General features: G+C 41.4%; 1 protein-coding gene across 1 annotated transcript in view; it reads left to right on the top strand.

The window, feature by feature from the left end:
* Positions 1-1,032: 1,032 nt before the first annotated feature.
* The window catches only part of ARSB (arylsulfatase B), a 304,481-nt gene continuing 291,730 nt past the window's right edge, over positions 1,033-13,783 (top strand). The window contains exon 1 of the mRNA XM_007943453.2: positions 1,033-1,402. Within this exon, the coding sequence (XP_007941644.1) occupies positions 1,082-1,402 (321 nt within the window). The 5' untranslated portion in view covers positions 1,033-1,081. The remainder of the gene's footprint in view (positions 1,403-13,783) is intronic.

Below are 13,783 nucleotides of genomic sequence, written 5' to 3'. Positions count from 1 at the left end.
TAAATTCCAAACTTTGTTGACCCATGTGTTACAGAGTAGAACTAAGATCCACAGGACTTTCTTACCTGTAATCTTTACAGAAGCAGATCACAGGCCTTTCTTCTAGGGCACTGCTAGGCAGATTCAAACTGCCAACAATTTCATTAAACCAAAAACCAAATGCACTGCCATTAAGTCGATTTTGACTCATAGTGACCTCCATTGGGTTTCCAAGGCAATAAATCTTTACGGAAATAGATTGCTCAGTCTTCCTTCTGTGGCGTGGCTGGTGGATTTGAACCGCCAGCCTTCTGGTTAGCACTCAAATGCTTTAGGCACTATGCCACCAGTGCTCCTTACCTTTTCATTAGTAGCCTTTGTCACCAGTGCCCAGAAACAACCCCCAGGACAGCCTGGAAAGTAAACCCACACCTTCAAAAGGGCACTATGCAGATAAATAGTGTATTTGGCCCTGTTTGCTGATGGGGAGGGAGTGGCTTTATGCGCAGACACTACTCACAAATGAATTTGAACCAATATCCATACCTCTGCCCATTGTACTTCCTTCTACCTGTCCCAGGCAGGGCTCTTTTGCTAGAAATTATTCTGCTAGAAATGATTCTTCCTTTAAACTATCACAGCCCAGAATCAGAACTGGGTTTGTGTTAGGCTCAACCATTTACAAGCTTGTTTCTTCTGAAAAAAAAAAAAACAAAACACAATCATAATGCTTAGTTGCCTGGGTTACTGGGAGATACTTTGTAAACGGTGAAGAGTTATTGAAACTATATATTTTCTCCTCTTTTAGGACGCAGAGTGCAAAGTTCAACGGGCCTGGGCCCCTTTCAAGTGTCAAGGAGTTTGCAAGGAGCTGGGTAGGAGCCCCACGGTTCTTCTCCACTGACTCCGCCCCAGCCACACAAGCCACGTGCCAGGTCAGAGGCGCGGGGGCTCCAGCGCATGGGGCCCTCCAACCAGTGGTCGTGGCCCGCCAGGGGTGGAAGTCCCACGGGGCGGGGCAGCCCCCCGCCGCCAGTTCCTTATTCTGTAAGTGGTGCCAAGGGCTGGCGGTGCCACAGAAGCGGAGACTGGAGAGCAAAGGATGGGTCCGCACTGCGCAGCTAGCCTGCAGCGAGGCCCCAGCCCCTGGAGGTTGCTTCTCCCCGCCATCCTGCCGCTACTGGTGCTGCTCCTGCTGCTGCTGCCGACGCCGTCATGCTCGGGTGCAGAGGACGGCCGGCCGCCTCATCTCGTCTTCTTGCTGGCTGACGACCTGGGCTGGAACGACGTGGGCTTCCACGGCTCGAGCATCCGCACGCCGCACCTGGATGCCCTGGCAGCCGGCGGGGTGCGGCTGGACAACTACTACATCCAGCCGTTGTGTACGCCATCGCGAAGCCAGCTGCTCACAGGCCGCTATCAGGTATGCAGCGCCCCCGTAGGCCCTCGCGACACCCGGCACCCGGCGCCGGCTCCGCCTCCGCCCGGAGCCCTCCTCCTCCCGGGGGCACCGGCACTGGTAGTACAATCTCGTCTAGTACCGCGAGGCCTCTGGGAAGTGGCCCGGGAGGCTCCGACTGACGACCGTGAGACAGCTTCTGGTCCAGGCTGTGGCTTCTCCCTTCCGGAGCCCATACTCCGCCGCGGCTCAGCGCAAGTCCGGCTCCAAGCGGCCCGCAATCTGAAGCACCGCTAGTGGGTCCTATGCACAGTTCTTTTTCCGTTTTCCGTGTTCTAAAGTCAGGTGAAGGAGTTTCTGAGGCATGCTAGGTTCTGGGAACTGCGAACGGAGAGGGAGAAGGGTCAGAATGGACTCTGGAGAGCGGATGTGAAGGGGATGATGGTGAGAGATAGCGCCCTGACGTGGAGCGGAGAGAGGCGGGAGCCCTGGGAAAGCAAACGGGAGAGTTACGTAAAATAGAAAAAATGCCCTCTGTGGATGCGACTCCGACCTCCTGTGAACCCAGCGGTCGTAGGTTCAGGAGTGACCAAAGTTTTTCCAGGTTCTCAGCATTCTTCCATTGAAACCTGACCAGGTTGATTTTTCTTGGATTGCTGACTTTCCTTTCACAATTAACCTTATATTGATTTCCTCTGAGCATCTCCATTCTCTTTAAAACTTCTTGGTAGGTACTATAGATAAGTGTATACATAGAAACCAAAAAAGAAACCAAACGGATGGGATAGAGTGGATTCTGACTCATGGCGACCCATGTGTTAGAGTAGACCTGAGCTCCATAGGGTTTTCTTAGCTGTAACCTTTGTAGAAACGGATCACCAGGCCTTTCTTCCTGGGCACCTCTGGGTCGGTTTGAACCACCAGTCTTTTGGTAATACATGAGCACAAACTGTTTGTGTCACCCAGGGGCCTTACATATGGAGAGAATGTGTATGTTTGTTAGAATGCTAAGAATATCCAGAACATTTGCATAGTGTTATACTACTTTTAGAGTTAATTCTTCAAATAGCCCATGAGGTAGCGGTTACTCTTTAATTCTCCACTTACATTTGAGGAAGTAAGCCTGAGACAATGACACATTATGAATCAAACTGCTAGAAAGTGGTAAAGTGGGGTCCTGTGTCTTTTCTGCATCCAGGGGTCATCTCAGACCTATCAAATTGGACTTTTCTCCCCTTAAACTGAGTAAGATATAAATTTATATAAGATCTTATTGTGGATATGACCATATAAAGAAAATAAATAGGTACTGTTTGAGAACACATGCATACCTACATAAATGTTATTATTAAGTGCCTTTGAGTTCGTTCCAACTCATAGCAACCCAGTGTACAACAGAATGAAACATTGCCCAGTCCTCTGCCATCCTCACAATCTTTGCTGTGCTTGAGACATTGCTGGAGCCTCTGTGTCAATCCATCTCATTGAGGGTCTTCCCCTTTTTTGCTGACCTTCTACTTTACCAAGCATAATATCCTTCTCCAGGGACTGGACTGGTCTCTTCCGACAATATGACCAAAATACGTAAAATGAAGTCTGGCCATTCTCACTTCTAAGGAGTATTCTGGCTGCACTTCTTCCAGGACAGATTTATTTGTTCTTCTGGCAGTCCATGGTACTTTCACTATTCTTCTCCAACACCACAACTCAAAACATTAACTCTTCTTTGGTCTTCCTTATTCATTGTCCAGCTCTCACATGCATATGAGGCTATTGAAAATACCATGTGCACCCTGGTCTTCAAAGACACGTCTTTGCTCTTCAGCACTTTAAAGAGGTCTTTTGCAACAGATTTGCCCAGTGCCATATGTCATCTGATTTCTTGGCTGCTGCTTCCATGGGTTGATTGTGGATCAAAGTAAAATGAAATCTCTGGTAACATCAATCTTTTCTCCATTTATTGAGATATTGCTTATTAGTGTAGTAGCGAGGATTTTTGTTTCCTTCATGTTGAGGTATAATCCATGCTGACAGCTGTAATCTTTTGTCTTCAACAAGTGCTTCCAGTCATCTTCACTTTCAGCAAGTAAAGTTATTTCATCTGCATATTGCAGGTTGTTAATGAGTCTTCCTCCAATCCTAGTGCCATGTTCTTCTTCATATAGTCCAATTTGTCAGATTATTTGCTTGGCATACAGGTTGAATAAGTAAGGTGAAAGGATACAACCCTGATGCACACCCTTCCTGATCTGAAAGCATGCAGTGTCCCTTTGTTCTGTTTGAAAGGCTGCCTCTTGGTCTATGTACAGGTTCCTCATGAGCAAAATAGGTGTTCTGGAATTCCTGTTCTTCATAATATTATCCATTATGTGTTATAATGCACACAGTTGAATGCTTTTGCATAGTCAACAGACATCTTTCTGGTATTCTTTGCTTTCAGCCAGGAACCATGTGACATTAGGAATGATGTCTCTCATTCTGCGTCCTCTTCTGAATCCTTCTGCTTGAATTTCTGGCAGTTCTCTGTCAATGTATTGCTGCAACCATCTTTTAATTATCTTCAGCAAAATTTTACTTATGTGTTATTAATGTTATTATTAGGTAATTTCCACATTTTTTTGGATCATCTTTCTTTGGAATGGGCACAAATATGGATCTCTTCCTGCCAGTTGGCCAGGTAGTGTCTTCCAAATTTTTGGCATACACTAGTGAGTGCCTTCAGCACTGCATTCATTTGTTGAAACATCTCATTGATGATTCTGTCAGTTCCTGGAGCCTTATTTTTCGCTCATTCCTTCAATACCATAGGTTCTTGATCATATGCTACCTCCTGAAATGGTTGCACGTTGACCAATTCTTTTTGATATAGTGACTCTGTGTATTCTTTTCATCTTTTTTTGATGCTTCCTGCATTATTCAGTATTTTGCCTTTAGAATCCTTCAGTATTGCACCTCAAGATTTGAATTCTTTCTTCAGTTCTTTCAACTTGAGAAATGCCAAGCATGTTGTTGCTTTCATTTTCTAACTCCAAGTCTTTGCACATTTCATTATACTTCACTTTGTCTTCTTTAGCTGCCCTTTGAAATCTGTTGTTCAACTCGTTTACTTCATCATTTCTTCTTCTCTTTAGCTGCTCTCCATTCAAGAGAATGTCAGAAGAGACATTCTGACATTCATTTTGATTTTATCTTCCTTTCCAGTCTTTTTATGATGCCTTGCTTTTTTCACGTTTGATGTTTTTGATGTCAGCCCACAACTTATCTGATCTTTAGTCACTGGTGTTCAATCTGTCACATCTCTTCTTCAGATGGTCTCTAATTCAGGTCAGATATACTCAAGGTTATATTTTGGCTCTTGTGGCCTTATTTTAATTTTCTTCATCTTCAAGTTGAAGTTGCATGTGAGCAATGGATGGTCTATTCTACTTTCAGCTTCTAGCCTTATTCTGATTGATGAGATTGAGCTTCTCCATTGCCTCTTTCCACAAATATAATTGATTTGATTCCTGCTATATCTGCTGAGGTCCATGTGAATAGTCACCATTTATGGTGTTGGAAAGAGATATTTGCAATGAATATGTCAATCATTGGTCATTAAATGAATTTTTCTTTGAAGAAAGCAAGACGTCATAAAAATTCTATCATGTGGTCTCTGGCATAATTTCTATGACCAAGGCCATATTTTCCAACTAATGATGCTTCTTTGTTTCCAACTTTCACATTCCAGTCACCATTAATTATCAATACATCTTGTTGCATGTTTGGTCAATTTCAGACTGCAGAAGTTGGTAAACATCTTCAATTTCCTCATCTTTGGCTTTAGTAGTTGGTGCCTAAATTTGAATAATAGTAGTATTAAGTGGTCTTTCTAGTAGGAGTAAGGATATTATTCTATCACTGACACCCTTGTACTTCAAGATAGATCTTGAAATGTTCTTTTGGATGATGAATGAAATGCCATTCCTCTTCTCTTTCTCATTCCTGGCATAGTAGACCATATTATTTTCTGACTCAAAATGGCCACACCTGCATAAATATACACTGTTTATTCAGATCAATCTTAGCCTGCCTACATCGGTGAGAAAATATAGAAGTTTACTTATGTTGTCTTGAGATCAAGAGAAGGTAGGGTTTGCCTATGATAAAGCTTCACACAGTGGCCTAAAGGCTTTTATAAAGAGAGATGATAGTATTTCACTAAGGGACTGACACATAGAAGTAGCCAGGGTTTGAGATGGGGATAAGAGGATGATTCCCTTCACCAACAACCCAAAGTACTTTTTGCAGTACTTGACCTTGGCTAATTAAGAAATTGTGTGCTGATGCAAATTTTACCCAGCATACTTTGGAAGAGTAAAGGTAAATGAGAGTAAAAAAGACAAGAAGAGAAAGAAGGGCAAGGTCTTCCCCAAAGGTTCTGCATTTGCTCTTAAGTAAGAAAACCGAATTCAAATTTCACAAGAATGAGTGGCCATTCATTCCTCTGACTTCCTTCCTGCTCCCACCAATAGACTTGAACAGGAAAGCAAATACCACACTTTCAAAAACCGGTTTATATAATGACTGGTTTTGTACTCATACATCCTCCCCCCTGCAGTAGCCAACATTGAGTTTTGGAGAAAAATTTGAGTGTTTAGAGCACCCTGTGGTCAAGAAGTGAAGAAGGGTAGAAGCTAGGCACTCTAGGACGGATTTTGAGATTGTTAACGAAACAGACTCTAAAGCAGAGCTGGCCTACCCTCACGTTTAACTTGGCTTTCCCACCCACTTTATTCTGTTACGATTCATGAGATCCAATTAAAAATTATCTTGTGTTAGCAAGAATCCTGTTCTAAAGGAATAAATAATTGCAGGATGCTTGAGCCTCATTGCCCTCATATACTATACACTGACACTGTTCTGAGCACTTTCCATGCATTTACTCATTTAATTCTCACAGCAACCCTATAAGGTAGGTACTACTGTTAAAATCTCCTTTTTATCATGGGGGAACCAAGGCTGGAAGAGGGTAAGAAATTTGCCCAAGGACACAGGACCTAGTAAGTGATGGAGCCAGGATCTGAACCAGGCATTGTAGCTCCAGGGTTGATGTTTATCACCACTACACTATTACCTACTCAGAATTATGAAAAATACTATCTTAAGAATGGCTTAATATCTACTATATAGTACCTCTATTATTTCTGGACATTGGGTTATTCCTAAATAAATCAATATAATTAGCCCATTGTATTTCTAAGTTAGGAATCGCCTATATTGTTGTCAGTTGCTGTTGAGTCATTTCCAACTCATGGTAACCCCATGTGTGCTTAATAGAACTCCTTCATAGGGTTTTCAAGGTTAGGACCTTTCAAAAGTAGATCATAAGGCCTGTCTTCCAAGGTATGTTTGGGTAGATTTGAACTGCCAACCTTTCAGCTACTTAGTTGAGCATTTAACTGTTTACACCACCCAGGAAATTCATGAATTGCCTGTACTACATGTAAAATGACAATAGGGAGAAAGGTTTTATTTCTGAAAAGATCACTTGCAGTTAATTTTAGACAATGAAATGAGGAATCCCCTCCCTCTTTGGCTATTTCAAAATTAGATATTTTAAAGAGCTATTTAATAGTCTTATCTGTGAACTTTGGCAGTCATGCTTTAAGTTAATATTTAGAGACTCCTCTTTTATCATAATTTTCTGAATTTAGGTTCTAAAAAAACATAAGATGATAAATAAGCAAATAAGCTAAGACTGCCTAATGCAACTTTCCCACGAAGTGCCAAGTTTTAGTTTTCTGCCTCACAAAAATATTGAGTAAAGAGGTTAGGCATGATGAGATATGGGTTTTAGTCTTGACTGTGTCAGACTTGTCCTTTGCTGGAAATCATTTCCCTCAGATGTAAAATACGGGAGCAGGACTGAACTCTAAGGCTCTTTCTAACTCTAAATTTCTTTGACTCTAAGGCTTTTAAATTTGAGGGCAAGTTTCTAACTTTGCAAATGCATATTATCCTGCTCACTAGCCCCATCTACTGGTAGAAAGAGAGATGAACCTTGACCAACACTTCAAAGCAGCAAGTGCTACTTGCTCTGCTGCAAGGAACTAATTTAAACAGGAGTGTGAATTCATCCTTTTATATTGGGATATTTAATTGTTCAGAATCCTCATGTATGAACCTTTTATAACATTCAAGTGCTTTCGTTAGACATGAATAGAGCTTGGGAGTGGGGTGTGGATGGGACGTGTGTGACTTATCTAAGTGAGGTAAATAGTTAATGGTAGATTTAAGAACTAAAATTCAGGTCTCTATACTCTCAGGTTGACTATGCAAAGGCATTTGATTCTGTGGATCATGACAAATTATGGATAACATTGAGAAGAATGGGAATTTCCGAACACTTGATTGTACTCATGAGGAACCTGTACCTTGACCAGGAGGCTGTCGTTCGAACGGAACAAGGGAACACTGCATGGTTTAAAATCAGGAAGAGAGTGTGTCAGGGTGGTATCCTTTCCCCATACTTATTCAATCTATATGCTGAGTAGATAATCCAAGAAGCTGGACTATATGAAGAAAAACAGGGCATCAGGATTGCAGGAAGAATCATTAACAACCTGCAATACGCTGATGGTACAACTTTGCTTGCTGAAAGTGAGGATGACTTGAGGCACTTACTGATGAAGATTGAGGAACACAGTCTGCAGTATGGATTACATCTCAGTATAAAGAAGACAAAAATCCTTACAACTGGACCAATAAGCAGCATCGCGATAAATGGAGAAAGGATTGAAGTTGTCAAAGATTTCCTATTACTTGGTTCCATAATCAACACCAATGGAAGCAGCAGTCAGGACATTAGACGATGTGTAGCACTGGACAGGTAGGCTGCGAAGGAACTCTTTCAAGTGCTGAGGAGCAAGGATGTCTCCTTGAGGACTAACGTGCGCCTGACACAAGCCATGATATTTCCAATCACCTTGTATGCATGTGAGAGCTGGACAATGAATAAGGAAGACCGAAGAAGAATTGATGCTTTTGAGTTGTGGTGCTGGTGAAGAGTGCTGAAGGTAACATGGACTGCCAAAAGAACTAACAGATCTGTCCTGGAGAAAGTGCAGCTGAGATGCTCCTTGGAAGCGAGAATGGCCAGACTTCATCTCACCTACTTTGGTCATGTTGTCAGAGGGGACCATTCCCTGGAGAAGGATGTCATGCTTGGTAAAGTGGAGGGTCAACAAAAGAGGGGAAGGCCTTCGACGAGATGGATTGACACGGTGGCTGCAACAATGGGCTCAAGTATAGCAAGGATCATGGAGCTGGCATGGGATCGGGCGGTGTTTTGTTCTGTTGTGCATGGGGTCGCTATGAGTTGGAAATGACTCGACGGCACCTAACAACAACATACTCTCAGGTTAATGTTCTTTCCACATTCACTTGACATGAATCCTGTAAAAAACAAAATCTGTATTTTATTTATGTGAAATATATTCACAGAGTTCAAAAATTCTGAAGTTACAAAGGGGCTTACATTGAAAATCTCCCTCCCATTCTTCAGAAATCCAGGAATCAAATAATGCTATCAGTTTTGTATATAAAATTCCAAACTTACTTTATGCATAAACCAGCGGACACATATGTATTCCTTTCTTCACTTTTTTATATGAATAGTACCATACTCTTCACGCTCTTTTGCACCTTGTAGTTTTTTAACTTAATATTTGAAATCATTTAATATTGTTACATAATGAGCATCCACATTTATTTTTATGACTTCATAATATTTCATTGAGTGGTTATGTCATAATTTATTCAACCAGTCACCTATTGGTGAACACATAGGTTGTTTCCAGTCTTTTGCTATATCAAATAATACTGCTATAGATATATCATTTTATACATGTTTGAACATATATGTAGAAAAGTTTTTTAAAAAATTAAGGGTAAATGTACTTGTAATTTTGATCAAAACTCACTGCCATGGAGTCAAATCCGACTCATAGTGACCCCTCCTTGGGTTTCCGGGGCAGTATCACTACGGAAGTAGATTGCCCAACCTTCCTTCCAAGGAGTGGCTAGAGTGTTTGAACCGCCAGCCTTCTGGTTAGCAATCAAATGCCTTAGGTACTACGCTACCAGAGCTCCCTATAATTTTGGTAGATACTGCAAAATTGCACTTCATAAGATTGTGCCAGTTTATACATCCACAAGAAATATATGATAATACTTTTTCCTCTATATTCTTTTTTGATGTGTAATTCACATACCATAAAATTCACCATCTTAAAATATACAATTCAGTGACATCATGCTTGATAAAGTAGAGTCAGTGAAAAAGAGGAAGACCATCAAGGAGATGGACTGACAAAATGGCTGCAGCAATGGGCTCAGACATAGCACTGGTTGTGAGGATGGTGCAGGACCATGTTGAGTTTTATTCTGTTGTACTTAGGGTTGCTATGAGTTGAGACCAACTCGATGGCACCTAACCACAGATCTTTACAAATGTATGACTTGCAAATATTTTTTTTTTCTTTTTTTCAAATTGGATTGTCTTTTCACTTTCTTTATAGTATTCTCTGAAGCACAAAAGCTTTTAATTTTCATGAAGCCCTATTTACTTATTTATTTTTCCTTTGATTGCTTGTGATTTTGGTGTCATGTCTATGAAACTATTGCCTTATACAGGAGCTGTGGTATCAGTGGGTTCTGACTCAATGGCACATAACAACAGCATTGCCTAATACATGGTCTCAAAGATTTACACCTATGTTTTCTTCTACTGTTTTGGAGTTTTAGCTCTTGCTTTAGAACTTTGATCCATTTTGAGTTAATTTTTGTATCTGAGGTGAGGTAGGGATTCCACTTCATCCTTTTGCATGTAGATATTCAGTTTTCCGACACCATTTGTTGAAAAGACTTTTCTTTCCTCATTGAATGACCTTGACAGCCTTGTTGAAAATCAGTTGACCATAAATGTATGTGTTTATTTATGAACTCTCAATTCTATTTAATTGTCTATCCTTATACTAGTATTACATTGTCTAAAGAGCTCCGGTGGCATTGTGGTTAAAGCGTTTGGCTGCTAACTAGAAGATTAGTAGTTCAAAGCCACCAGCCACACCACAGGAGAAAGATGAGGCAGTCTACTTCCATCAAGTATTATAGCCGTGGAAACCCTATGGGGCAGTTCTACTCTGTCCTATAGGGTCGCCATGAGTCAGAATCGACTCGATGGCAGTGGGTTTTGTTTTTGGCTTTTGACGTTGTCTTGATTATTGTAGCCTTGTAGTAGGTTTTGAAATCAAAAGTTTCAGCCGTCCATCTTTCGTCTTTGTTTTCAAGATTGTTTTTCACTATCTGGGTCCCTTGCGTTTCCATATGAATTTTGGGGAGACTTGTCCATTTCTGTAAAAAAGGCATTGATATTTTGAAAGGGATTATATTGAATCTGTAGATTAAGTTGGGGAGTATTACTATCTTAACAGTATTAAGTCTTCCAATCTAGAAACATGAAATTTCTTTCCATTTAGTTAGATCTACTTTACTTTCTTTCAGTGTCTTGTAGTTTTTAGTATACAAGTCTTGTGCTTTTTTTTGTTAAATTTATTCCTACGTATTTTATTCATTTTAATGTTACTGGACATGGAAGAATTTTCTTAATTTCATTGTGGATTTTTTATTGCTATAAAGTTGTATAGAAGTACAACAGTTATTCCAACATTGATCTTGTATCCTGCAATTATTAATTCTAATAGTTTTTTTTAACTAATGTATTTATTAGTTCTAATAGGTTTTTGTTTTGTGGCTACTTCAAACCAAACCAAACTCACTGCTGCCAAGTTGAATCCGACTCATAGTGATTGATTCCTCCTTGTGTTTCCAAGGTGGTGTCACTACAGAAGTAGATTGCCCAACTTTCCTTCCAAGGAGTGGCTGGTGGGTTAGAACCACCAGCCTTCTGGTTGACAGTCAAGTGCCTTAGGCACTATGCTACCAGAACTCCTAAAGAGACAGCCTGGTCTACCTGGCGGGGAGCAGCTGGTGGGTTTGAACTGCCAGCCATGCGCTTGGCAGGTGACTGCTGTAGGCCCCAAGGCCATCCCCGAGGGCCAAAGGGAAAATAGAAAATTTAATTTTAACCAGAATGACATGTATAGAGAGAATGTCACATGACGCTTTTCAGTTGCTCTTTAAAAGATATACATTTAGTGTATTGCTAGATCAGAAACATTCTTTAGTATATAACAGCTTCAGTGTAACCTTCCTATGAAAAAGAAATGAAAAGAGTTGAATTTTCAATCTTTTATCACAAGCAGGCAGGCAACATTAAGTCTGGGAGACCCTGCCTCCCTCTGTAAGCTCACTGCATGATCCTCACACCCTCATTCACTCAGCCCCAGCCACACTGGCCTTTCCTCATTCTTAACATAAGCTCATTCCAGACTCAGGATCTTTGCTTTTGCTGTTCTCACCTGTTTAAGCTCTCTTCCCCAGGATCTTTACATGGCTGACTCCTTCTCTTCCTTAAGGCCTCAACTCATATCACCTCCTCAGACACCAGCCTGAGTCACTGCCACATTATTCATCTTAATTTTCTTCTCTACATTTATGCTCTCGGAATCACCTTATTTATTCATTTGTTTATTCCCTACCCCTCCCACCCAGATTACAGACAGCAGAAAAGTAGGTTCCTTGTTTTCTGTGTTTACTACTATCATCCTCAGAGGACAGCACAATGCCTAGCATAAGTAGTTGCTCAATAAATATTTGTTAAATGCAGGAACGAATGAATGAATGCACTACACTTAATGATGATAGACTGAAAGCTTTCCCCCTAAGATAAGAAACAAGACAAGGATGTCTGCTCTTACCATTTCTGTTCAACATTGTCTTGGAGGTTCTAGTGAGGACAATTAGGAAGAAAATTAAATACAAAGCAGAAAGATTGGAAAGAAAGAAGTAAAACTATTTCTATTTGCAGATGACATATTTGGGATATATAAACCCCTAAAAAAGCTGGTGGCATAGTGCCTAAGGCATCTGACAGCTAACCAGAAGGCCGATGGTTCTAACCCACCAGCCACTCCTCGGAAGGAAGATTGGGCAATCTACTTCTTTAGTGATACCGCCTCAGAAACCCAAGGAGGAGTTACTATGAGTCGGATTCGACTCCATCTTGGCTATCTCCTGCATATGCCCCTGATTTTCATAACCCCACATTTTTCCCAGAAATCCCCACCTATTCTTTGAATAAAGATAATGTGTTAGACCTACCTAAGACCCTTCATAAACCAAAAAACCAAACTCACTGCCATTGAGTTGATTCCAACTCATAGCAACCCCCATTGGGTTTCCAAGGCAGTAAATCTTTATGGAATTAGCTTACCCCATCTTCCTTCCATGGAGCGGCTGGTGGGTTTGTACTCCTGACCGTCTGGTCAGCACCAAATGCCTTAACCTCTATGCTACCACAGAGAAAACGGCCCCAATGGGGTTGCTATGAGTCAGAATTGACTTGATGGCAATGAGTTTGGTTTTGTTTTGGTATAGGGTCACAGTGGGCTGGAATCAACTCAATGGCAACAGGTTTGTTTTTTGTTTTACCTATGAGAAGGTCAGGAGCTCTGGTAGCATAGTGCCTAAGGCATTTGACTGCTAACCAGGAGGCTGGTGGTTCAAACCCACCAGCCACTCCTCAGAAGGAAGATTGGGCGATCTACTTCTGTGGTGATATCCCCTTGGAAACCCAAGGAGGGGTTGCTGTGAGACTCAGTGGACTGGATGACAGTGAGTTTGGTTTGGTTTTTGGTATGAGAAGGTGAGCTGCAGACAGGGTGAAAATATAATTATTTTACTAAATATTTCTTTCCAAACCTTTTATATTTGAAATTTGTGAATGTATTTCAAGGGGACAATCTCAAAAATAAGCTTAGGTTTTTTTGATGTTGTTGTTTTTGTTTTTTTCAAGAAAGGGAAAATGTTGTTGTTGTGTGCCATCGAGTCAGACCTGACTCATAGCAACCCCTCCTTGGTTTTCCGAGGCAGTATCACTACGGAAGTAGATTGCCCACCCTTCCTTCCGAGGAATGGCTGGTGGGTTTGAACCACCAGCCTTCTGGTTAGCAGTCAAGTGCCTTAGGCACTGTTTCTGGAGGCTTGAATGTTGCTACCAGAGCTCCTGTGGTGGTCTGTACTAGGCTTCAGTTCCAAGCGTATTGAGTCAGGGGGCTGTTTGACCTGGCTAGCCCGATTCCCTGCCTATCTCAAATCCATGGAATAAGATTGCCACATCTTTTCCCTGCAGAGCGGCTGGTGGGTTCGAACTGTCTTCCTTTTAATTAGCAGCCAAGTGCTTACCCACTGTACCACCAGGGCTCATTTTCTCATAGGTAGTCCCTCTTTTATTAGTACCTTGAT

Source organism: Orycteropus afer, unplaced genomic scaffold, assembly GCF_000298275.1.
Source record: "Orycteropus afer afer isolate SDZICR_OR568_19922 unplaced genomic scaffold, OryAfe1.0 scaffold00107, whole genome shotgun sequence".
In the NCBI taxonomy this organism is placed as follows: Eukaryota; Metazoa; Chordata; class Mammalia; order Tubulidentata; family Orycteropodidae; genus Orycteropus; species Orycteropus afer.
This window is presented reverse-complemented; position numbering and strand designations above follow the sequence as displayed.